General features: G+C 42.8%; 1 protein-coding gene across 1 annotated transcript in view; it reads right to left on the bottom strand.

Annotated features, from left to right (window-relative positions):
- The window catches only part of LOC104008528 (protein ELYS), a 40331-nt gene extending 17372 nt beyond the window's left edge, over positions 1–22959 (bottom strand). Inside the window, exons 1-20 of the mRNA XM_087776102.1 lie at positions 22751–22959; positions 20157–20283; positions 18689–18942; positions 15348–15528; positions 14352–14559; positions 12952–13068; positions 12298–12382; positions 10594–10744; positions 9702–9834; positions 9433–9614; positions 9047–9108; positions 7969–8097; positions 5776–5866; positions 5599–5688; positions 5296–5436; positions 4411–4515; positions 3534–3627; positions 1885–2008; positions 1699–1755; positions 364–510 (exon numbers count right to left, since the gene is read on the bottom strand). Of these exons, the coding sequence (XP_087632228.1) occupies positions 364–510; positions 1699–1755; positions 1885–2008; positions 3534–3627; positions 4411–4515; positions 5296–5436; positions 5599–5688; positions 5776–5866; positions 7969–8097; positions 9047–9108; positions 9433–9614; positions 9702–9834; positions 10594–10744; positions 12298–12382; positions 12952–13068; positions 14352–14559; positions 15348–15528; positions 18689–18942; positions 20157–20277 (2472 nt within the window). The 5' untranslated portion in view covers positions 20278–20283; positions 22751–22959. The remainder of the gene's footprint in view (positions 1–363; positions 511–1698; positions 1756–1884; positions 2009–3533; positions 3628–4410; positions 4516–5295; positions 5437–5598; positions 5689–5775; positions 5867–7968; positions 8098–9046; positions 9109–9432; positions 9615–9701; positions 9835–10593; positions 10745–12297; positions 12383–12951; positions 13069–14351; positions 14560–15347; positions 15529–18688; positions 18943–20156; positions 20284–22750) is intronic.
- Between the last annotated feature and the right edge of the window lie 1585 nt (positions 22960–24544).

Here is a 24544-nt window from a genome sequence, read left to right as displayed (position 1 = left end):
AGTCTTCTGTCTCAAATCTTGCTGCTCTGTGATCACAGTTTTACTATTTGAAGTATCTAAAGCACCGTTTTTGAGAAAGTGCTCAACTGGTCTGCTGAAAACAGCCTAAAGGGATGGCTTTGAAAATTCACATATCAAGCATTACTAAAGTCGTTTTCTTCTTTGTTTGAATCCATTTCCTGTCAAAGTAATTAAACCAAAATTTCAATCATAACTTCTTGCTGAAGGTGTCGTAGCGGTACTACAAAAAAGCTGCTAAGGTTTTATCACCTGTTGTCAGCTAAGCACCAGTTTCTTAAAACCATTTTATAGATTATAGCTTTGTACTGCAATGCCTGTCTAACTAAACCGTAACATACTTACTTCGTAATCATTGTGATCCAGAAGCCAAAAGCCTTGAATAAGCTTAACAAGACCCCAGGGGATGGCAAAGGCAGTTGGGAAGGAGTCGATTGAAGTTTTGGCTTTCTTTGGAAGGGAATGCATGATATCGAGCAGCAAGTAAATTGTCTGGTATCAAGTATCTAGTTAAGGCTAACAAATTTGCAAGACCAAAAATCCATCACATGGCATTTAGACAACCATAAAGAAAGAAGAATGTAAAAGTGGCAGGAAGCAGGAAATTCCTCTTGCCATTTTAAGCTATTAAAACCTGAAGAGAGTCAGGTCCTAACAACAAAATTGCATTCTGAATAAATAAGCAGAAAGACAGACTCTTTGATTTCTGTAAGGCATTCCAAAAGGTTAAACTTTGGATATTTAAATACTTCAGTTATAAACTCAGGCTCCCTCTTCAGTCAGCAGAGCTACCAGTTGGACACTCAAAACATTTGAACATCCAATGCTTAATTATTGAAGCAAACAAATTCTACAGCTGTTTTTTCCCTCATTCCCAGAGCATATAAACCAATGCAGATTATGGTGCCCTTGCGACACCACTTAGCTCCAAATGATGAAAGCTGGATTTAAACCACTATGTGCGTCACTCACTGGTAGCGTCATTGTCTCTTTCTGACATCCGTTTTTAGGGACATACGCTGATAAGACAGCTCTGGGGTACAACAGTTTTTAAACCCCTTGCTCTCTAGGCTCCCCTCTCGGGTTAGGCAACGAACAACAAAAGCAATTCTGTATGTTTCGGCAGCTTGAAAGTTAAGTTTCTTCTGCCCAATGACTTTGCTCTTCTCTCGGTACATTATGCTGCATGCCTGCCCTTTTAGCAGAACAAAAGCAAGCCCTGTCATTAGCTGCGCTGGAAAACGGATGATTTCGGCAAAACTCAGGTACTGGCAAACCACTGTTAGAAATCCCTTTGCTCTGAAGCAGCACGTTTTGGTGCATCGTTCTAGCAAGCAGCCATTTGCTACAGACATGGGTGCTTTCAAAAATTAAACTCTGCGTTTAAATTTTGAGAAAAACTAAAGGCGCTGTTTATCGTCTCTAACATTTCTTGGTAAACCTGTTTTCCCGTATCAGAACAGACTTCGCAACAAAACATTCAAAAAATCCTAAAAAATCCACAGTACAAGGAAACGAAACAACGCTTCTGTCTACCACTTAATTCTAAACTAAATGCTTTCACTTGCATTGTGCTTGAAGCATACTTTAAAAAACGTTATTAAACACGTAGGTGACAAACATTTAAGAACATTGATGCGCATATACTGAAGGCGTAATAAAAACAACTAGAAAGGATACAATTGCATGTTTGTAGCTTTCCTCAATGCTTTCTAGCAAATAGAGATCCAGCAGTGCCTGAAAGGAAAAATTAAGAGTTTTTTAAAAACTCCTCTCTTTTATAAATCATTGGCTTTTTTTTTTTTTTTTTGAGGGGGGGTGGGGGGTGAGGGGGTTGTTGTTGTTTTCAGTGAACATAACACTCACATGTAAACTAGCAGGTGGATACTTCCCAGTTCCTCCTTCATCTCTCCGCCACAGCTTCTCGACTTGGTCTCCCAACTGGGAAACCATTCCATCAATCATCAAGCAGTCAGAATCCCATTTTCCCCTGGAACAAAAGGCAGCAAGGGTTTGGACAGAGTGAAAGACTAATTCCAGCCTCTCGGTGTAACTCATTTCCTCCACTCAAAACAAAAACCAAACGCTCCCAGGAGCCAAAGAAAGTAACAAACAGACAAAGGCATGACCATGACTTGAAACAGACGTGGAAGAAGCTTCTGAGGCAGACGAAAGATGTTCGTTAGATCATATGCAATTATTAAAGGAGTTCAAAATAGAAATCGTAAGAGCTCTCTTATTAAGGGAAAAGTTGCAATGACCTCTTTAGTTTTCAGGTTTTCTTTTTTGTTGTATTACTTGTAATACAAAGGAAGCATAGACAAAGTTTTTTAAGTGCCAGAAATAACCACTCTCATGCTGTCTTAACAGAGGAAACGCAACAGTATCAAAATACCAGGACTATTCTTTGACGCAAACCTAATGCTGCAAACTGGAGTGTTCCAACACACGGCTGTGAGACAACATCACGGAAATTTCAGATTTTGCTCTCAGCATCTCACTTTTGTTATTGAAAAAGAGTTATTTGCAGGAAGCTGAGCATACAGGTACATTTTAGGATCGTCTTACGCAGCATTTCTGTTTCTACACACATACCGTTACAATTACGGATGGCTGAACTTTTAAAAATGACATTCTTCCAAAGTCCATCCCAGTCTTGTGCTGACTGCGACGCTACCCTTTAATTTCCCGATGATGAAAAGCAGAAAAAGCACGCTAGAGGTTGTACGCTTCTAAGGCACACACGAGCCTGTACCTAAGTTACTTGAGCGGTAAGCTAAGTAAGGTGGGCTTTAAAGTCAACACCTAATACACTGCAGCTTCCACCTTAACTCGTCTTGCAGCAGCTTGTTCACAGTGCCACAGCCTAACCTTCTTTCAGTCTTCATTTAGTTTTCAGTACAATTCCCAGAGGACAATCTATTATCATCTAATCCAAGGCATATCACCTATATGCTAGTCCAGGAAAGAGAGTTTCCCTTAGGAAGCGACTTTTAGCCAATAGCCAGTAGAGTGCTAGGTGCGCCAACTACGTGTAACTCCGACTAGCTTATTAAATTACACAAATCTACTTGTGAGTAGGAGATTCAGGCCTATACAATTATTACCGTCTGTTACTAGTCAACAAGGGAGATGATTGCTTTTTTGAAACATGCTTTCTTCTGTGTCCAAAACAGTTTCGCTGTGAACGCCGTGCTTTGCTGAACTGGAGATGACTGATCCTATCCTAATCACATGGTCTTTTTAGCCGTAACAAATTACGGAGATTAGCCGATGAATTAAGCATGTTACAAAAAATGACGATACCGACAAATGGTACTAAGCAGAGGTATATATAAACATTTTAACGCGGGCAAGTACCCTCTGTGTTCAACGGAACACTTGCGTCGCTGAAGTCAAGAGTGTTGCCGGCAAATGCATTAAGCACAGCAAACTCAACTGGCGATATAAACCCCATTCCCTTCCACTTCTGAATTTGCCGGGGAAGTGTTCTAGAGCTTTCCCGCAAGTCTTACCTTGATAAACGCTCAAGTTTCTGTCGGTGCCCAGTGTAGTAGCTCTGAATCAGAGGATAATTGTAGAAAGGTCTGGGCAAATGCACATCATCATCTGCAGGCAAGGAAGTAAAAGCAAGATAAAGAAGTGGTATTGCATTTTTAAACTAAAATTCTCGACTAAACGCTTGACAGCAGATCGTACAAGCTAAGCACCAAGAAGCACAGGCAAGCCTCCAACTTTGACAGAAGCCAACCCTCTTTCTGCCTTTGCTGAAAGAGACGTAAGACACAAGACTCAATTCCTTCTTGTCTCGAGTGCCCGTTCAAGGTTACAGTTGATGTAGCATTCGGAACATGTAGTGTAAGCTGAAGCTCGCTATAAAAAAGAACAACTCTCGAAGGCAATGGTTTTCTAAACTTGTCATGTGAGCATCTGTAAGGCAATTAAGGCTGACAATAGAATTTATAACCCATCCAGATAAAGAAGTATTTCCAAGGTGTATTTTTTCCTGAAGCAATAAATCAACAGTTCAAAACATGCGGGTAACGCTTTTACTGCAAAAAACAAGCGCTCCAGCATTTGTTGTTGAATAGGAATTTGTTTAAGATCCCACGTATTTCAAGCTGTGGACACAAGCAACTCCTTGAAGTCAGAGGCTTGTTGCTATTTGTAAAAAACATCCAGGAAAGAACCCGCTTGCATTACTCTACACTATCTGCTTGAAAAAACAGTTACATCTCAATTTCACCGGCACAACTTCAGCAGACGCTGTCACTGAACCAACACCACTTGTTATCGACGAAACATTTACAAAAGCATGGCTAAGCATGTGCTCACAGCAATCACCTAACTGCACAGGCTCCCTGTTACAAATGTATTACAGTTTATGCTTACCTAAACCCTCTGGAAGGAGACCGGATCGACAGAACCAGATGACCACTTGTGCATACAAAGAAATGAGGCGAGTTACCACCTGCTTATTTGTCAAGTCTGCAAAACCTGAAAGAAAGCACAAGATGATTTTTGTTACGCAATTCCTTTCATTTGCACAAAACTCCCTTCGTCATCCTGATTAGAAAGTATAGAAATAACACGGTAGAAACCTTTGTCGTTGCATTTTTCACTCTGCATCACTTCCTTATTTCAAGGAAAACCCCACGATCACCGCCAAAACCAAACGCAACCCCTACAAAGAACCAGCTTCACTAAAAGTGAAAATAAAAAAATGAAGCCTGAACTATTAAATACACTCACGAATAAGGCACCTGTTTTTCATGTAGCCGAGATTTTTCTTACAGCAAAGGGATACTCTTTTTTTTCCCCCTCCATATGCCCAGAACAAGTTGTAATACAGAAGGCTATAGAAACTCAAGGAACTTACTTTACAAGTTACTCACTTATGCTTCCTTTATATTTTTAGTAATTTGCACTACAATATGTGCATGCAATTACACATTGCTAGCTAAGAATTGGAAAGAAACATCTTCAGCATGACCACATTCAGCTGCTGTAATTTCAAGCCAGTTGCTTACACAGCTTCTTGCTGAATGTAGCCTCCCCTACCCACTTGCATGAACTCCACAACAAACTATTGCCCTGAACTCAAGGCATATTAAGTGGTAGCCCCAACTTCTCACATTTAAGCCCCTTCTCCCAGCTAAATTTGACTGTCTTCCAATCATCAAAAACAACAAAACCTCGTGTCTCCACAATTACAACCCAAGCATAATTCCAAATCTTAATAAAACATACCAAAGATTTCATGATGCTTCTACAAACCTTTGTCAGTAAGCTCTTGTGCTTCTGTTAGAAAACAGTTTAAGACTGTGCTAAGGTTGCTCAAAAGCAACTGGCAGTGCTGAAGAGACCGTAACGTCTGTGGGTCAACGGAGTTGCAAGAGCCATCAAACAGCGGAACACCTTTTCAAGAATAAGTATTAAATCATTAGCCTACAGAGCACTTTCAGAGTTTCAAAGTACACTTAAAGAACCGCGTGCAATATCATGTACCAGCAGATTACTGAATAAGCTCAATTAGAAAGAATGGGTTTATGTTTGCAGAACGACTACACTCGTACTCACATGTTTGGTCAAATTCATCTTTCGTACAGATCACTTTGTTCCATGTCCACTCAAGAAGAAAGCGTAAATTAGCAGCAGAACTTGGCTGCTCTTTAAAAAAAGAGAACAAAAAAGAAATGAATCAACAATTTCAAACTAAAAAAATATGTAACATAAAACCAACGCAAGAAGTATTACCTTCCGATGTCCAATGTTTAATGCATCCAGTCAGAAGTCCTAAAGAACCTGTCTGGACAGCAACTGACAATACCGCTTCTAACTGTTCCTCCTAAACATAACAGACAAAATAAAATAGACTCTTACGTGCTTCCAATATCGGAACCATCAACAGTAGAAGTTTGTTTCTAACTGTCTACTCATTCAGACATCACCAAGGCCATTAGTACTAATTCAACTAATTCCACATTCTTTTTCTTAATTCTCGCCACAGGCTGGACTGCTTGCTGGTCTGAGGAACACATTAAACTTCTCCTCTGACGTTTCAACTTACTGAAGGCTAATTCTCATCTTCATTTGCATGCCTCTGCATCGTAGTCTCAGTTTGCTGAGTTCCAATTAACGATTTTCAGTAACATCCTCTGCTAATACCCATTACACATAAATTTGCCATCAGGAATGCACGAAGGGGACAGAACAAACAGCACTATGCAATGTTTGCATGGACACAGTGAAGCTACGGTCAAGCAGCTTTCTAGACTATGAAGACATGAAGCAGTTCTGACACCCAAAACATTAAGTCATCGTTTTCTAAAACGACAGAAAAGAAGGGAAACATTTAAATTCTAACAGGCTTACATTCTAGGCTGTTCCAATACTGTATTACAATGTAGCGGTGATCCTTTAGAAGGATAATGCACAGGGATGCACAGACCTGCGATATCAAGTAGTAGCTTATTTCAGCTGGTGTTCTGATACTTCGTCCAGGTGAAACGATCCTTCATGAAATTTTACTTGTTTTTTCTTTGTTTGCTCGTTTTTTTTTTTTTAAACACAGCCAAAAGTATCTTTCCCTTCTAGGTAAAATCATTCCACTCAAAGCCATTTCTACACAGGAGAACACACATGGGCTCTTCCCACCTTTTTCTGAAAACCAGTTTCAGACAAGGGGGCACACCAAATACTCCTTACGGTGGCAAACAAAGCTCCAAACCAAGCTTCTTGACCCTCGTTCTGAAATTTGTCCTGCCAACCTTCAAACGAAATCCCCGCTCAACTGCCTAACAAGCCGCTGAACGATATACTTGCAATTCAGCAAACGCTATTAAGAAACTTCTTGATTTCCCCAGTTATCTCCAAACTGGAGTTGACATCAGAACATCTCATTTGAATGGAAGAGTCTACATCAGGCTTGCAAAATACACAGTCTATGGGCTAGGTCAACGTGCCAAGAAATTTATTTTAGCTACCACACGGTGCAGAAGTGTTATTTGCCCTACCACGCTCCTCCACAAATCCGGTGAAGAACCCCGTAGACAGGAAGATGAGGGCAGTGGGAAGACTGCTCTCCCCCTTCCTACTAATTGCTCCGCTGTCTGATGACTAGCTAGCTGATCCTTTAGCTTAGATCCTGCCTGGGTGAAGGTGGGCTGTTCATCACAAAGGCTCCGTCTCTCCTGAAACTCTTCAGACGAGAGAGAAAGGCTGCTGCACTGCAAATGGAAAACCTATGGAAGAGGGGGGTGAAGTCACTCTGGTGGGAGAAAGCAGAGAGAAGGTAGTGGGTGTCATGAGATAAAGGTGATTAAGGTGTTGCAGCAACAGGAGGGCCATCTAAGCGGAGGAAATGGGGCTACCGCAGCAGAAGGCAAAGGCTGCAGAGGCGAAGATCTGCTTTGGGAGGCTGCAGAAAAGCCTACTGATGAAGGGAAAATGAGGGGAAGCGGTGATGAAATTGTCAGGGAGAGCTGACAACGGCAATTGTTTACCACAGCCCGCTTCCTGGGAAGCAAATGATCACGTATCGTGCAGCAAGCTGATGTGTGCAATAGCTCCCATCCGAGCCAGACACCCCTGTCGTCAGCTACTGCACCGAACCTAACGCTTTGAGAAACTGACGGGGACGAAGGCTGTGCCGAGGGAAAGATGCTTGCTGTTGCGCATGACCGGCACTGGCTGCACGCTTCCTTGTGCGTGTCTGTGGCACAGAATTAGTAGATGGGTCTCTAAAGACAGAGCTCTTGGGGCTGTTCCCGGTCAAACTCAGTAGTCTGGATCTAAGACTACTCTTACTTCTGCTAACTAAAGTCAACACCTGCATTTCAGTGCAACTTGCAAATAAGGTGAAAAGCAGATTAGCGTGTCTCATAGCCTCTACGGCCCTGTCAGACAAGAGGGATGTATTTCCCTCTCGATTCCCTGACATGTGCTCACCTGACTCAAACTGGATGGCTGGACATCAACTAGTCTTGGAGACAGCAAGCCAGCTACAAGGCACCTGTTGTAGCTATCAGGAATGGCTTCACTTATTGAAGGACCCAATTTCTTTAAAAACTTCAAGGTCTGAAACGTCAATCAAAAACGACAGATTAAGACAGCGTTATTATTCAACTACTAAGGTTCTGGGTAACCACTAAGAGAAAGAATACGAATGTTCACTTAAACTGTCAGAAAGCTTGCATCAGTAATGTCCTTTAGGTTAGCGATCTGAGTAAGCATTACTAGGTAGAGTCTTAAAGACGGCAGCCCAACTAACAGTTAGAGTTTATGAAAAAAAAACAACCCGTAAAACAAAATATCAGCCGTTGCAATGCTCAATTAAGTATTTTCTGGCTTCTCTGTCAATACAAAGGCCTGCGCCTTTCTTTTCCCCTGAACGCTGACACAAGATACATTCTACAAAAGCTAAAACTAACACACAACTTTAAATCACGCTTTGGGGGGACCCTTTCTATGCTTGCTTGTGCAGCAGCTGATTTCTGTTGGAAATATTTAGTGAGCTGAAACTTCATTCAAAATTATTTGTTACAATCCGCGCAGTGGCTCGGAACTTGTAATTTGGCCAGGCTTGGGAGGACACAAAATTCATTTCTTCTTACACAGTTAAATCATTTTTCCTTTTCTCCATTCTGTCCTCCTTTGTCAAGTTAATCAGGGATCAAAACCCTAACTCCAGACTAGGCAGGCAGTTTGACTGATGGGTAATAAAGAAGTAACAGCTTTCCCTGACTTCCACGACAGTTTTGCTCTTGCTCCTAGAGCAACGTTGTATTCCTTTCTAGACATTCAAGCCCTGATTGTGCTTCCACAGGAGGCAGTGGCAGTTTTACAGTCCCAAGAGCGGAGCTAAAACATTGCCATTTGCATAAAACTGGCAGGATACTATTGCAATCACGCGTGCGGATGGGCAGGATGAGCGTAAGATGGCCTCGGACACTGAAAGCGGTGCAAGAGAAAACTTAGACAAGGCACACCTCTTGACCTTCTCAATAAAGATAGGGTAAAAGATCACCTCCTTCCGGAAGCTGGTGCAAGTCAGACGAACAACTCCGGAGTTCAGCAAGCACGTACCATCTGCAGAAACAATGAACGTTTGACAACATTCCATACTCTCACAGTTACGTTAGCACCGCTTCAAAGTCGTTTCATTTGGTAGCCATCACCACTTCACAGGCTACGTTACAAAAGCCCCAAAACCCAACACTCAGCAGACTGTCAGATATGTTTCACGGTATTGAATACTTTGTTGGTACAACGTAATCCGAGTTGGGTTTGTGGCGGTTTGGGGTTTTTCGGTTTGGGTTGGGTTTGGAGCGAGAAACAATGAGCAAGAGAACCAGTGAGTGGCATTTGACCTCCATTTAAGCTCATCGCTATTAGAAGCAGTGAAATACCTACCAAAATTATAGTTGCCTGGGTGAAAAAACTGCTCAGGTGGTGGATAGGAAGGAGGAACCCCCCGACTGAGACTCCGCTCACGCACCAGAATATCCAAAATGAGGTTTGGAGAAGTCATGCTTATTACGGTATCCAGTGACCACAATGCAAAATAGGGGCAATCATGAAGGAATTCTTCTGGCCTGAAAGAAAACAAGAGCATAAGCTAAACGCCGACTTTCAAATGAATCATTTGTAGGGATGTTGAAAACAACTGAAGAGAAGTCTACCTTAGCGAATCTGGCATTTGAGCATGATACCAGCGATTAATGTCAAACACACCCAAATAAGCAGATGGTTTTCTCTGACCATATGTATTCATTTGCCAACTGAAGATTGATACACTGGTGTCAGGAGATATTACTGTAAAAGACAAGACATTGCTTCTTATTTCTAGAAAATACAACAAAGCTGATACCTTTGAAACACCGCTTTCTCTTTGGGCTTAATTCCGTTATATCACTCATGAAACACAACGCTTGCTAAGAATAATTTAGAAAAAGTACGGAGTAGCAAACATCCCTCTGATAGATTTCAGTCACACTACCCCTTTTTCTTGTTCAAATTCTATCAGTTCTAAGCCAAATCAAATACACAGTCGTTAGCTAATTAAGTTTTCCACACGGTAAGAGTCGAACAAGACATTCAGCTAGAAGAGTAGTTTAGCAAAAAAAATATGCTAGGAACACATACGTTGCTACTTTCAGAAAGCATACAAATAATTATGGTGTACACTTGTATTCCTCAGCTGGCATTCTTCATTTCCAGATTGGACTCCATTGCAAGTTTTAAGAATAGCTCCTTTCCAGCATATTCACAATGCAAGAACACAATTATCACACAAACGAAACAGAAAACCCACAAACCCAACAAACAGGAAATTGGAGTAAAGATTTTAACAGGAAACATTCACAATGTGAATGTGATACAAGCCAGGATGCTGTTGGCCTTCTTGGCCACCTGGGCACACTGTCAGCTCATATTCAGCCAGCTCTCGACCAGCACCCCTACATCCTTTTCCAGTATTTAAGACTTTCGGACTGTGGGTACAGATCAGCATTCGTTGCTCAGCTTCCAAAACCATTTATGTTAGAATAACCACACGCAGACATCAGAACTAACCTTCATTAACGCTATCCTCTCTGTCAACATGGTTGCGAAATTTTTCTACAGTCTGACAGCTGAGTAATTTGGTATTGCTGGTCTGCCCTCTCAAGGGAAGGACTCCACCCGTGAGCTCTAAACTGTACCTTTCGTCACAGTATTCCAAACCCTGGGAAAAAAGAAAAGAAGCGAGAAAAGGTCATTTTGAGATACAAACTTACATTATACCAAAGTATGAAAGAAGAAGGTACCTATCGAATACAATATGCATATTACACCGTATCTTTCCCAGGAGCTTATTTCTGATGGCAAATAGAAACTACATCTGACATGCAAGAGAATTAAGTGTCAAATCCTAACGGGCAAGTTTGGCTGTAAAGGCTTTGCACATTCTCAAAATTTAGCATTTCCCTAACCTTATCCAGTTCTAAATACGTTTTGCAGAATTCCTTGCAACATCAAGGTTTCTTTACAAACCTAAATAAGTACCTACAAAGAGATATCTGAAACAATGCAATACATATGCAGGCAAAGCTCTTTGCGCCGTGTCTTGATTACGGAACTGATGAAGTTAGAGAAGTCAGGGCATTACAGCAGCTAAAGCTCTTTGGAGAGGTATTACCTATAGGCGCACCACTAGAGGGAAAACCATCTCTGTGGTAGCTATGAGAACCTGTCACTGATTAACAGTCCCCTCTCAAACCAGGTAAGCTCTTACCAGCTCCTCCGCTAATCTCGTCAGAGACTGATGGCTGAAATACGCCTCAGCTCCTTCACCAAGCACAGCCGACAGCAAAAGGGGAAAACAGAGAGCACGTGGGATGCACACGGGCAATGCCTCTAGGCTCACGAATGACTACAGAGTCAGCAACCTCCTTTGAGACATACAGAAACCCTGGCAGGATTGTGTGAGCCTCTGATACCACCATTCTCTAAGTAAGCATTAACGGAAATAACGTCTGTCCAAATACAGCAGTCGTTCAAACTCTCTACAGTGCAACACAGAAACGGGTGTATTGTGGACAAATAGCAGCTCTACAATTAAAAGAAAAAAAACCACCAAACCAAAACCAACAAAGCACCACCACCAAACAAAAAACAACCCCAAAATCAATCTACCCCAAAACCAATCGTACTGCATTCTACCCAAGTCTCCTAAACTTCCAGAGCTCTAAAATGAACTGGCACAATACAATACATTCTCACATGACTTGATAGGATACATCTAATTCACCCAATCTGAGAAGAGACAAGTTTCCTCTTAACCGTTCTAGGAAATACTACTAATAAATATCAAGGCTGTCTTTATCGTCTTTATCGACGAGTGAAATACGAAGACAGTTTTCAAATGAGATGCACTGCTCAGACTCTGATAGGAGAGACTGTACACTCTGGCCATCCGCAGGCATTGTGGAGGACAAAGGTGAAGGTGTGCTCCATGACCGTGATGGGATGCACTACATTTAGCAGCCGCTGAGATGGTATAAAACAGGTCTTTGAAAGCATAACTTAGAGATACCTTTATGTTTAATTCCTTGAGCACAGACTTAAACCAGCCTGGAAGGCAATGGAGACACAAGGCCCAAGAAGACTCAGCAAAAGACTCTTTACTCTACTCATCTCTGAATTTTGATGGTAAATATTACCCCTGCCAACTTCACTGATGATAGGCACTTAGAGAAAATGACTATTTTCACCCTTTCACATACATGCATGTCTTACCTCGTACAGGACTTGTCCTGATGCCAAGCGTTTTCTGTCACCAAATCTTAACTGCAACAGATGTAAACTCACAACATCACCTTCACTGAAAAAGGTATAAATTATGAAATTTGATTACAAAGCTGCTTTACCGTCCTCATTATCATTGCATTAGACCTAGCCTGAAGTTGTCTTAATAGCATGCTCTTGCTGAAAAGAAAAACAACACCTCCCAAAACATGACAATTGGTCACATTTAGCCACTAAAACGTAAAGGAGGAACTTTTGACACTAACAGCTTCAGGGCCAAATGCTAACCATACAATTTGAAAGCTTTAATGTGTTGTATGGACTAAAAAGTCTTGGAAATCGTTCACTGCAGTGAAGAGTTCTCAAGCAAAACTGCTTGAAAGTCAAACGTAAAAGGATTAACAGCTGAGCTGATTAAACAGCTTGCTGATGCTGGAAGAGAGAGATCTTTCTCCCCTTCCCTTGCCACCAAAGTTCACGTCCGTTCCATCCTGTAAAAATTGCATTGCAAGCTTAACACCTTCCGTACCCGAGAGAATCTCCTGCACAGCTAAATAAACAAAACAAATATACATGTATCAACTCTCTGTGAACAAATATTAAAACAAAAATGAATCCAGTGGCTACTAGTCAGTTTTTATTCACCTTTCTTGTGTAGACTGAACAGCCCACAAGTAGCAACAATTGCGAGGATCATTCTCAGGCTCTTGAAAAGTAACAGCATAGACAGGAATCCTTCCTCCTTCAAGCTGAGAGTGGTGCCTACACGTTTTGGGGAGGAAAAAAAAAATAAAAAAGAGAGAAGAAAAGAAAAGGGAAAAAAAGGTGAGCCTACTGGCCCTAACTCTCTGTAGAAGGGTAGAAGCATCTTCTGAGAAAAGAGCACCTTGCATGCTTCTCCTCAAGGTAGAGAAGGTCACGCTTCCATCTCAGACAAGTGAGCCAAGGAAGCAACTACTTTTTAGGCAACAGTCAAGAGGTGAGGAAATTACTGTCCGTCAAATGCAGTCACCTGGGTTTATCTCCTCCTCTGCCTGAGGAGGAGGAGGAGGAGAAGCATAATTCCTCCTGTTGGAACCTACTTCAATATTGAACTTAAAAGGCAGCACATCTGCTAAACAAATTGAAGAGAGTGCCAAGCAGAAGTCGTTCCTCGTTTCTTTACTTGGACTGTGTAAAGCATCTTTCTTCCAGACTTCGGAACCTTATTTCTACCTTCACAACCTATTCTTGCCAGCTAATTATTCCTCCACTGTCTATTTATGCATCCAATAGTTTCTGGTGAGTCACTGCAGGTTTCCTTAAGTGAATCCCTCTCTGAATTTGGTCAAATATTTCAACTGAGATTGCGCTTTGGCACATTTTAAATCATCTCTTGATTTTTCTATTGCTCAGAGATTTACATGTCCCTTAGTCTCATCTCCAAGTGTTCCAAGCAAACTTCCGTTCACATGCACCGTTGCCTTGGAATGGGTCAATCCCCTATTTCAGCCAAGGCTGAAAGGGAGGAAAGAATGGATTTTCAGGCACAGATCAGCTCTTCATTTTTCATGTCTCACTAGTTTCATCCTGGACACTTGAAAGAACATCACCACCAAAACCACATTATTAACGTACTTAAGCCTTTCCATGTACGCCCTAATTGCAGGAACTGCTTCTGAAAAATAAGTTTAAAAACCTGTTTCACCGAAAGACACACACTTCCTGCTTTCGCTGAATACTACTGATAGAACAAACTGTCTTCTAGAAATCACCGCTATCACATCCTAGCTGCTTGACATAACCCAAAGAAGCATACTTTCTGCAATTCCTCACTCCACAGGCACACTAAGGAAAACAACCCTAGTCCGCTGGGGAGAAGGCAGTCCGCTTAGTCCATGCCTGACTTGATAGTTATTTCAGAAGAGGATTTCTGAACATTGCAAGGTGGTACTCAAAATGTCAGTCCCTGAAAAAGTTCTCTTGAAACTAACATGCTTCCTCCTTAAGCAAAAAATTGAGACCCCTGCACCTCCAGGCATGGCCAAGGGCCAAGGCCTACTTACTCCCTCTTCAGAGTTTTCATGTTCCATAGCGACAGGTAGCCATCTGAAAAACCCACAACGAGCTGATTGCTTCTGCTTATGTAGCACAGGGTTGACGTTGCTGTTCCTGAAGGATTTTGTAATTGGAAACAGAGACATCTCCCTTCTCTGGTCGCGGTTTCTCTTCTTTGTGGAACTTCAGCAGGAACTCTAGTGACAACGTCTAGATCTGCACACACAAAGCCACACAAGGAAGGAATGCGTTATGCCATTCAGGTTGCATTTTACACACTGACGTGACAACATGTATCATCTCATTCTACCGTCCCAGGCAAAATACCCATTTATGCAACACTTCTTTTGCTATTTCCATTTTGAACGTATGCAAAGAAGATAAGAACTCTCTGATCGGACAGCTCTTCTCACTCCTGTTTCAAAGCCAGGTAAAAGTGTAACCCTCGTAGGCAAATTCTTCCTGGACTCTGTAAATGGGCAGCTTGGGCCTCATGATGAAGCTATCTGAAGTGACATCAGCTCCTGAAGCCACTGTTGTGATAGCCAAAGGAGTGTATGCAATCCAAATACACAAATTAGAGATTTCATTCCTCCAAATGCATGAGTTTTGAGAAGTCGGATTTGTTTTTAAAAACAAGCCTAACGTTTGCCCCAAGTCACTTAACAGAAGCAGAAGAACGTTCCCAAGAAACAGGGCACCGCTGGCACAGCTTCCTATCAGGCAGCTGCACTGACTCAGGTGGTAAAATTCCTGCTCCTCACTGGCAAGAATCACAGTGACATAGGGGACTTGGTGGGAGGGGGGCATTTATGACATTAGAAGGAGTATTAAGGCACTCCCGTTTTCAATCCGTTCAGGACTACACGATGTCAACCCGCCATCCTTTATCAGTAGTCATAAATGTTTGCACACTGCTGTCTTCAGAGTGGGATGCATATCGTTTACTTTAAAGACACACGTTTTCTTACTTTTAAATTCAAGTCTAAAACCGGCAAGCTTACCCGATGCTTCTATTTCATTCTGACTGCAAGATAAATCATCCAAACAAAGGTCAACTAGAAGTAGATGACCAACGTCTGTAGCCACTGCTGCCACTCCAAAGAGCCATCGCAGACTCTGATGCAGGTGCCGAGTGCTCACACTGGCTCCTCCGTCATTACTTATGGGTTCTATAGCAGTTACCTGCAGGAAAACTGCAAGTTACTCTTTAAGCCGTTTGACAAGCTAAACAGAAATCACTCAAAAGCAAAGCCAGAATTAGCCCATCCGAAACAAGAAAGTAAATACAGGATCATAAGACTCAAAAACAAAGCATCGTTCCCAATTCTATCAAGAAAAAAGAAAAAAGCCCTGTACAGTAAAAATGTGTTACTGCCTTCCTTTTACTAGATTTCCTACAGTTACTTAACTGAAATAATTCCAGCTTAAACGGTGCATTCTGCTATTACAGTTTAGCAATTCCCATGTCCTGCTTAGAAATAATTAACTCTAAGGAAACATAGAAAATCCGTTAGATGCAAGAAACTTGATCATATTTCAGGGACCTAAGTCAGAAAGACAAAACTAAATCTAGTTCTCCCACAGCTCACAGCCCGTCAGCACTGTGGTACAGTCTATGCCTATGTCAAGCCCTTGCTAGGACTACGCTGCCTGGCAATCTACTACAGGCTTTACCTTTCACCTTGGTCACAAGAACTCTAACCTTAGAAGTACCTGCAGGGCTTTAGACAACTTTGGTTTGGTTCAGATTTCCTATAAATCAAATTAAATTTCCAGTCCTCTCTGCTACTCGAAGGACTATCAAAAGCCATTTCATTATTCCAGTTCTTGCTGCTCCAAGTCCCCATGACTGTTATGAGGACAGCAGAAATACTGTACGCAGCCTGCCGCAGAATTAGCCAAAGGTCAGGTGTCGCATCTAACTTCTTTTTCTTTCAAGACTTTTTTTTTCCTTGTACAACTGGCTCTGAATCAAGCTCTTCCATTCTTGCATACCACCTTCCAAAAACGCTTGCCGGTTTGAACCCTTCAATTTTCCATGTAGAAGCTCCGGAAACTGCCTGGTTTTCCACTGCGCTATGCACCGGCTTTTCATATTCTCCTAGACTACTGCCAACCCATTCTGGGAATGAGCAAAGAAAACTTGTCTCAGCTCACTGAATCTGAAGGCTACCCTTCTGCCTCACACAAACCAGGCAAAATTTGGGAAAATACTCTTCAACAGTTCTGAAACAGACAGCCATTATAAAGCAATTTCATATAATTACTGTTTTCATTTCAGATTTGCTTGTGCAAGAATCCAACTCAAATTGTACTCCACCAACATTTTCAGTGTCCTGCTGCATTTCACCTGTATATCCAGAGGGCAATGAGAGATGCTCCCACAAAAAAAACCCCAACATTACACCAAAATTCTTTCTGAGCTTGTGAGGTTGGTTTTTTTGACTCATTCCTGTACTCTCTGAATGACTACACGTCTACTCTTACCCTAAAAGGCAGTCATACAGTCACTGTAAATACCCTGTACGAAGACACTCATGGCTTGACACCTTGGGCCAGAGTTACTCTAAGTTGGTGTTAACCTGGACAACTTAGTTGTCCACAGAAGACAGACCCACACGGAAAACAGTGCAGACCAGTCATGACAAAAACTGCAGCAAGTGACGTGAAGAATAGATCGTCGTCCTTTTCCTTTTAACAAGAACCAGTGTGAAAATCACAGAAACATTCCAGCAGATTAAAACCCCATAATACGTAACGTCTAATTTGGAAGCATGAGTTACAGCATACATTCAAAACATATGGACACTGGCCAAGGGCCAGTTTTGTCTACTTGGTTTTGCTTACCCTTACTCCCGCTCACAACTTCAAAGTTAACAGTCCAACTAGCAATACCTGTGTCCTGTCTACGCTGGTCTAACTAATCCGATAGCAAAAAGATAGGAAGCAAAATGAAAGCAACAGACCAAACGTGCTTGTAATCAAGAGCATTCAGGGCATAAGAGCAAAAATGCCGGCAAGCTTTCGCTTTCTTCCAAAAGTCATAACCTTTATCACACAACAGCCAACTTTCCCTCCAGAGCCTTCTTCATATTTTCTCCTGAACCACTTCTTTTGTGGTGTACAAAAACTCCCTAACACAACTGATAGTTACAACTACGTTCTGTTTCAAATCACTTTGGAAGACACAAAGTCGATACGTGGACATGATCCTTCTTAGCCTTTCCTTTTCCTATTCCCAGCTTACCTGGATGTAAGAAATAACACTTAACAAAGCTCCGTCATTTCGCACAAGCACAACTTACTTATTGAGTATACACTTACGTCAGTACGCAGCTTGCCTTTCCATCGAAAACTCCAAGATGTATCAAGATGATAGGCAAACTAACACAGTGGAGCACCAGCCCAGCTCATATCTTCAGAAATGACCACAATACAAATGCTTACTACTGGTAATCACACTGTAGCATTACAAGCAAACAAAAGCCCACCTGTACTGCAGCCAGTCAAACCAAAGGACGTTAGGGAAAGCCGAGTCATGAATAACTATTTATTTGTTGCAGATTCTAGGATGATAAAAATATAGTGAATCTTGATGTTCTATTAACTTACGCTGATTCTTGTTTACATGGGGATAAAGAGACTAGGGGACATGACGTCATTGGAGTTTATGGGTTAGAGAAGCCAGAAAAAATGAGTAACATTACACCGGTGTATCCCATCTGCCCAAACACAACATTCAATAAGCAGAGATTCAAGGACTTCAGACGGAAAGGCAATCTTTCAACAATCTGTCAGATAACTCACTCAAGGCTCTTTTTTCCTACCCTACAACAAACCAACCCAAACAAAAATGTGTTCTGCTCTAAAGTCCCCTGCTTGCTAGGCATGAGCTTCATGGGACTGTGCCTAAGTCATTTACAGCACAACGATGGAAGTTTGAGGTATTTTAAAGACCGTCTTTCTGACAGGAATTAACCATTAAGGAAATGTACGTTCCAGGCATTTGAAGAGTAGGGTTGGTTTTTTTCTTTTGCGCTCTGGCCAGAAAAAGACAGTTTTCAATGCCTTTGTGTGGAAGTGGAGAATTAGGTAACTACGTGCCCTACGATAAAACCAGAAGACTCGTTTTACTCTCAGTAAACTCAAAAGAGAACGGTACCGTTAAGCCCAAGATTTTACATCAAGGCTCTCTCGACTGGATGCTCTGAAGGGACAGTGTGTGAATGCAATATAGAAAAAATACCTCCTCCAAAGCGGCGCTCCAAAGCTTTTCCTGAAACAGGATTATGCAGCACCTAACAGCACAAAAGCTTCCTTGCTCCCATTAAAAAGTACGTACCCTTCCTGGAAGAACAACCGCTTTAACCACTCTTGATATTCCGAGGTCGTACAGACAGAGAACACTTCCCCCTGCTTCTTCCAAGCCAACCAGCAGTCCAGTTCTCTTCTGCCAGGAGAACTCCTTTACCACACGAACAGTGGGAGGCTGTTCATTTACTCCACTGAAGCGGTGTGCAGAGAGCCGCTCTCCCGTCACAGAGTTCACTACCTCAAGTTGAGGACCACGCGCCAGCCATGCTAGGCCGTTTCTCCCTGTGAGAGCAAAGAAAGCTGACTAAAGCAAATTTCCAACCAACTGAAAAATCACAGGCGCTGCCCCTTTCCTTCAATAAAAGCACCGAAGAGAGGAAGACCGACTTACCTACTTCTGGTCAGTTATTTTCAAGTCACCCACTGAAATCCTCAAGCAATACAGCTTAAAATTAACCACCTTATTATTTGGCATCTGTACTCGTCATTCCTGCATGGAAGAATTTTGATTGCTTCGGGCAAAGGTTACAATATATGCGTCTATAGTCTTTATACCATATTTGGCTTCTTTTTGCTGTAAATCATCTAGAACCATACGGGAATGCAAGTCTTAAAGCATACTTCACATACAACAGATCTAAGCCAATTCCTTTCCAGGTTATGAATGTTACTTGACACATGCCTGCTTTGGGCAGGGATTTCAACTTCAGCAAGAAATTATCTTAAAATGGGCACCGCATGGGTGAATTTAAACTCTTACCCGTGCGGGGCACAGCAAGAATTGAACACATTTTGTTTCACTCAACTACTTCAAACTCAAAGGAAGTATTAACTACTACTGCACTTACAGTCAGGTAGATAGGCTCTGCCTGGTCTTAACAGAAGCCTAGGCACCCAGGTGGGCACCCAGCTCTACTTTCAGATCCCCTAGAAAGTCAACTCCCTAATCTGCTTAGCCACTTTCAGCAACTCTCACTGGGTACTCGTCTGCATCCTATTAAACACTTTGGGAATATGGCTGCAGCGCTTCACAGTGCTGTCCTCTTCCTCCTGTGTTTATTCAGACTAGAAAAGAAAAAGCAGGGGGTTCTGCCTCTGTAACATTGTAGAAGAACTCCTTCTGCCTGTGGCATGATGGTGGTCATAGAGCTTGAGCCCGTGCAAAGAAATACCGCCCAAAACACCACCACCATTCCTTTTTTGAAAACTGCCTTCTATTTAATTAGAAATTGAGGAGGGCTCACTGACGCGCATGGTTAACTAAATTATTTTCATAGCGCAAGACTGGCACAGGTTGCTGTCATTTCAAAGTTTGACTATACCCATGTTCTAATATTAGCATTTTTAAGAGTTAAACCATCCGTTTTGTTCTCTCCAAACCTGATGCATCTTAACAGCACCAACCTGACACAGCTGATACTGTGACGCTCTGCTTCAGGTAACCTCCAGGCAATAACAACTTTGTACCAAGACCAAATTTAAAGGAAAATGCTCACCTCCAGAAAACTTCCCACACAGCGGAGAATCTAGGGTGCTCTCATCTTGCCCAAGTGCCTGAATAGTCACCTCCGGAAACTGCAGCAGGCTGCTCGTTACCTGGGCCGTTAGGTCTCGCATTCTTCACTGTAAATCAAGAAAAAAAATGCAAAAATAGACTCCCGTCAGCCATAGATAGTTTTGAGATTGACAGAAGGTTCATCAGTAGGCAGCAAATAATCTCCTATCCGTCTCCTGTAGCTCTTGGCACTCAGGAAAGTTTTTGGCAAAAAATGGCACTCAGGACAGTTTTGGATCCCACAGCAGAGCAAAAGGAGAATCCTTTGCTCTTCCGATGCCTATGAGATCACCCGCCAAAAGTGACGCAGAGGGATTGACAAGATAAATAACAGGAAAAAAAACAATACACTGTGAGTTCAAGTCTACTCCCATAGGTTAGCAAGATGCGATCTGAGAGAAAGCATATTTTGCGACGCTTCTCAGTAACAGGTCTAAGTTTCCATTTGTCCTTTCCCTTGATTTTATACTTTATTATTTATTGTCAGTTGCCTTCTAGTAGATTTCATGCATCATTTATGCCTGGTTGACTTTTTGCATGCTTCTTTTGACCATTAAGGCGTACTACGTTCTCAACTACCTTCATTCTCAAATTCTTCCACAAAACGTACCGTTGATATTTTCACATCACAAGCAATACAGACTTTCACAGCTCATCGATTAGGTAGCAGTTTTCCAGACCCTTGTGATATAGGCGTAACACAGCACTTTAAAACACTGATTTTTTTTCTGTGCTTAGAGCCTCATCTTCCTTATTCCAGTCCTTTCCTTCCTCTTGCCTGTCCTTATCACACCTCTGCAGGATTTTACAAACGTTTCTAGGCCTTTCAGACAGTTTCCACACTTCTGGAGGTGCTCCACAAAGACTTCGCATGTCACCATGTCAAGATAGATCTTTTGGTGGAAAAACTTAAAAGCTGAGCTGACTTACAAGATTAAACAGGAGCCTAAACAGGAGATATTCCATACACATGGAAATACAAACTACTTGAAGTAACTGTGTTTTGCGAGTTCTATGGGTTACTGAAGAAGCCTCCGGAAGACAAGACAGATTTCATCATCCTGTTCAAATAGCACCGCTTTCTTCATGAACTCTCCAAAGGAAGACATTGTACGTAGTTCACTGCTCCTGGCTGTTACACATGCTGACCAACGCAGGCATCAGACAGAACCCTTACCCTATGCTACAAACCAGTACAGCCAGCCACCAACTTGAATGTGCACACAAAGCATATCACATTAACTGTACCGTACGTGTTCTCCTGCAAATGAAGCGTTATGATTGTTTCTTCCAGCGCGCACTAATAACCTATTTGCCTTACAGCATAGGAGGTTACAGCTAGTTTCGAAGACGAGACTCTGGGAGCAACACAAAGTTATGAAAGGGAAAGGTTTATAAATCAATACAATTTATATGAAGTGTCCTTCCGTGGAGAAAGATTATGCTCGAAAGCCTGGGCGTTGGAATCTGCGACATTTCGAGTCACAAGCGCTCTATCTGGGAATATGGTCCCGTATCTTCTGCCAGCATGAAAACAAGGAGCGCGTGAAACACAGGCAGTGTGAGTCAGGGTCCCGCACTAAGCGCGAGTCAACGTTTTGACAGAAACGTTGCCGATGGCAAGGCCAGTATTGCGGGACGCTGCTGCAGCCAGCCAGCCAGCCTCACCCCTCTGCCAGCGTTCCCAGCTAGCACAGATCACGTTCCAAGTGGGACAACTTATTTGCAGTAGTTTTGTTGGGTTTGCTTTGTGGTACTTGTCATAGCATCTTTTAAATGTTTCAGCTTGTGCCCAGTGCCTCTGGTCCTGTCACTGGGCACCACTGGAAAGTACCTGGCTCCCTCTTCTTTACCCCCTCCCTTCAGGTATTTATATGCATCGATGAGATCCCCCCTGAGCCTTCTCTTCTCCAGGCTGAACAGTCCCAGCTCTCTCAACCTTTCCTCACAGGAGAGATGCTCCAGTCCCCTCGAACCATCTTTGTGGCCCTTCCCTGCACTCTCTCCAGTAGGTCCATCTCTCTCTTGGGAGACTGGGGAGCCCAGACCTGCACACAGCACTTCAGCTGCGGCCTCACCCGTGCCGATTAGAGGAAGGATCACCTCCCTCCACCTGCTGGCAACGCTCCTCCTCTTCACACAGCCCAGGCTACCGTCAGCCGCCTTTGCCGCAAGGTCGCGTTGCTCGCTCACGGTCAGCTTGGTGTGCACCAGGACGCCCAGGGTCTTTGCTGCTGCCAAGCTGCTTTCCAGCTGGGCAGCCCCCGACATATACTGGTGCATGGGGTTGTTGGGTATTACACTAGTACCAAGGCAGTTTTAAGAAGAAGAGTGAACAAGTATCTTCCAGCAGGGCAGGTAACAGCGTTCAAGAAAGCTCAGCTGCACGCTCTCCGCGAGTCACCCTGCGTCACCCTGCCTTTGCCACTGCCTCCCTGGACAGGCCAAGAGCACAGAACTTTGTGTGGCCAAACGGGAAATCAAATTTTAAGGTACTCTACTGGGGAGATTTGAGTTTAAAAACAAACCACTCACCACCCCAAACTCCCCACCAAATCAGAAAGAATTCTTCTCTGGCGCAAAGCTCACACCTCGACGCAGTGTAGTCCTGTCGACAGTACACGCCAAACGTGCTTATCAGTCCAATTCCAGCAGTACGAACCATCAAATAAGTAACACTCCAACACCTGGACCATTCAGCTAACTTTCCATTTAATCATGCTGCCGTTCTTAACTACCTATCAAAGCACGTCAAAATGCTGCTGCATCAGGTGTGCCCAGGTTTCCTCTAGTAAGCCAACAGGCGTTTTAAACAGTGCTTTTCCAGACATCCGGCTTGGCTACGTGGAACTGGGGAGATAAAATCCATAATAAATGACGAACAATAGATATAGTGACCTGGTTATTAGGATGTATTACTTGCATCGTTCTGCTAAGTTAAACCGAGCGTTACTGGGAAAGCAAAACAGTGGGAAAATAGTTAGATCGAGATAGGTTAAAGGCATGAAGCCTCTCCTTTAAGAGAGAGCTCCAACACTAACTGCATTTCTGCTCTCTTTGAAACCAATGACTACAATCACGTTCCTATTTCTGTCTGTTAGAAATCAGGTTAGTGTAAAACGCCACAGGCTTACTCCATGGTCAGGAGTAAACCAGAATCCAACCTCCCAGCTGTATCCTATACCCAAGGGGCCTGTACACAAGTTGCCAAAATTACCATTCTTATTCACCCGAGCTGCTTAGGACTTCCAAACACCATGAACTATTTCCAAAGAAAGGAACATGCCACAAGTCATAGACTGATGACAGATTTTTGGATTAAAAAGCTCCAGGGGGAAAAAAAAAAAAAAAAAAAAAAAAAAAACAAACAATTGAGAAACGATACACTCAAGCAGAATCACATACAGCCAAAAGTCAGGGTTCTGGGATGTCAGTTTTGACTGATGGTCGTACCTGAAAATCCATGTCAAGGGCCAGCAATGTTGTTGTAGTCAGGTTCAGTGAATTTGCACTTTGCATTATTTTACTCCTGCAGAAAGAGGATTTAGCGAGTGAGTTAGCGGGTGATTTAGTGAGTACCACTGGGTCACTTCTTTCCCACTTAGGCAGAAAACCTCCCACCGATGTTTTAGGCAAATGTCCTACATTTCATCCAAAACCTAAGTTTTAGTCTGAAAAGCCACTAGCATTACAGACATGGCCTGTATCAGAATTCTAGAATCAGGCTTCTTTCCCTCAAGTGCAGCCTACAGATTGTCTTGCAGAGCTTGTGCGGATGCTCCACAAGCTCTCCGAGAAGCACGAATTTACAGCAGAAGGTGAGAGGAAGAAAGAATTTCAGCTCTCTGTCCCAACAGCCCCCAGCAGGTAAGGTCCTGTACCTGATGCAGACCATAGATCTGAGTCCCTTTAAACGAAAAAACAAACAAAACCAACACAGATCAGAAGCTGACACTAGAGCCAGTAGTTTACCCAGCCACCTCCTGTGCTTATTCTCTACCACGACTACGCTCTCATTCCAGAGTCACAGTCCCTGTCTAACGTGGCTAAGCTAGCAAAAGTTCCTAAAGTCAGTTCTGAAACGATGCTCTTTTGTACATTGCTTGGCGTACCTGCACAGACAGACGGAGATGCTAAGCGTCTCAGTACAGAGCACACACGCAGCCTTCCGAACAGAGGGAGAGAGAAGCTAACAAGACATTTCCAGCATACCCCACCGCTATGCCCCTCCCAGCACAAATTCCAGAATCACGGAATCACAATGAAGAGAGAGGCCTTCCAGAATCACTGGAGGTCATCTGGTCCAACCCCCCTGCTCCAGCAGGGTCA

The sequence above is a fragment of the Nipponia nippon genome, unplaced genomic scaffold, assembly GCF_047370975.1.
Source record: "Nipponia nippon isolate SJK-2023a ecotype South Korea unplaced genomic scaffold, ASM4737097v1 scaffold_4, whole genome shotgun sequence".
NCBI classification, from domain to species: domain Eukaryota; kingdom Metazoa; phylum Chordata; class Aves; order Pelecaniformes; family Threskiornithidae; genus Nipponia; species Nipponia nippon.
The sequence above is the reverse complement of the archived record's forward strand: the minus strand, read 5'-3'. Positions and strand labels throughout refer to the sequence as shown.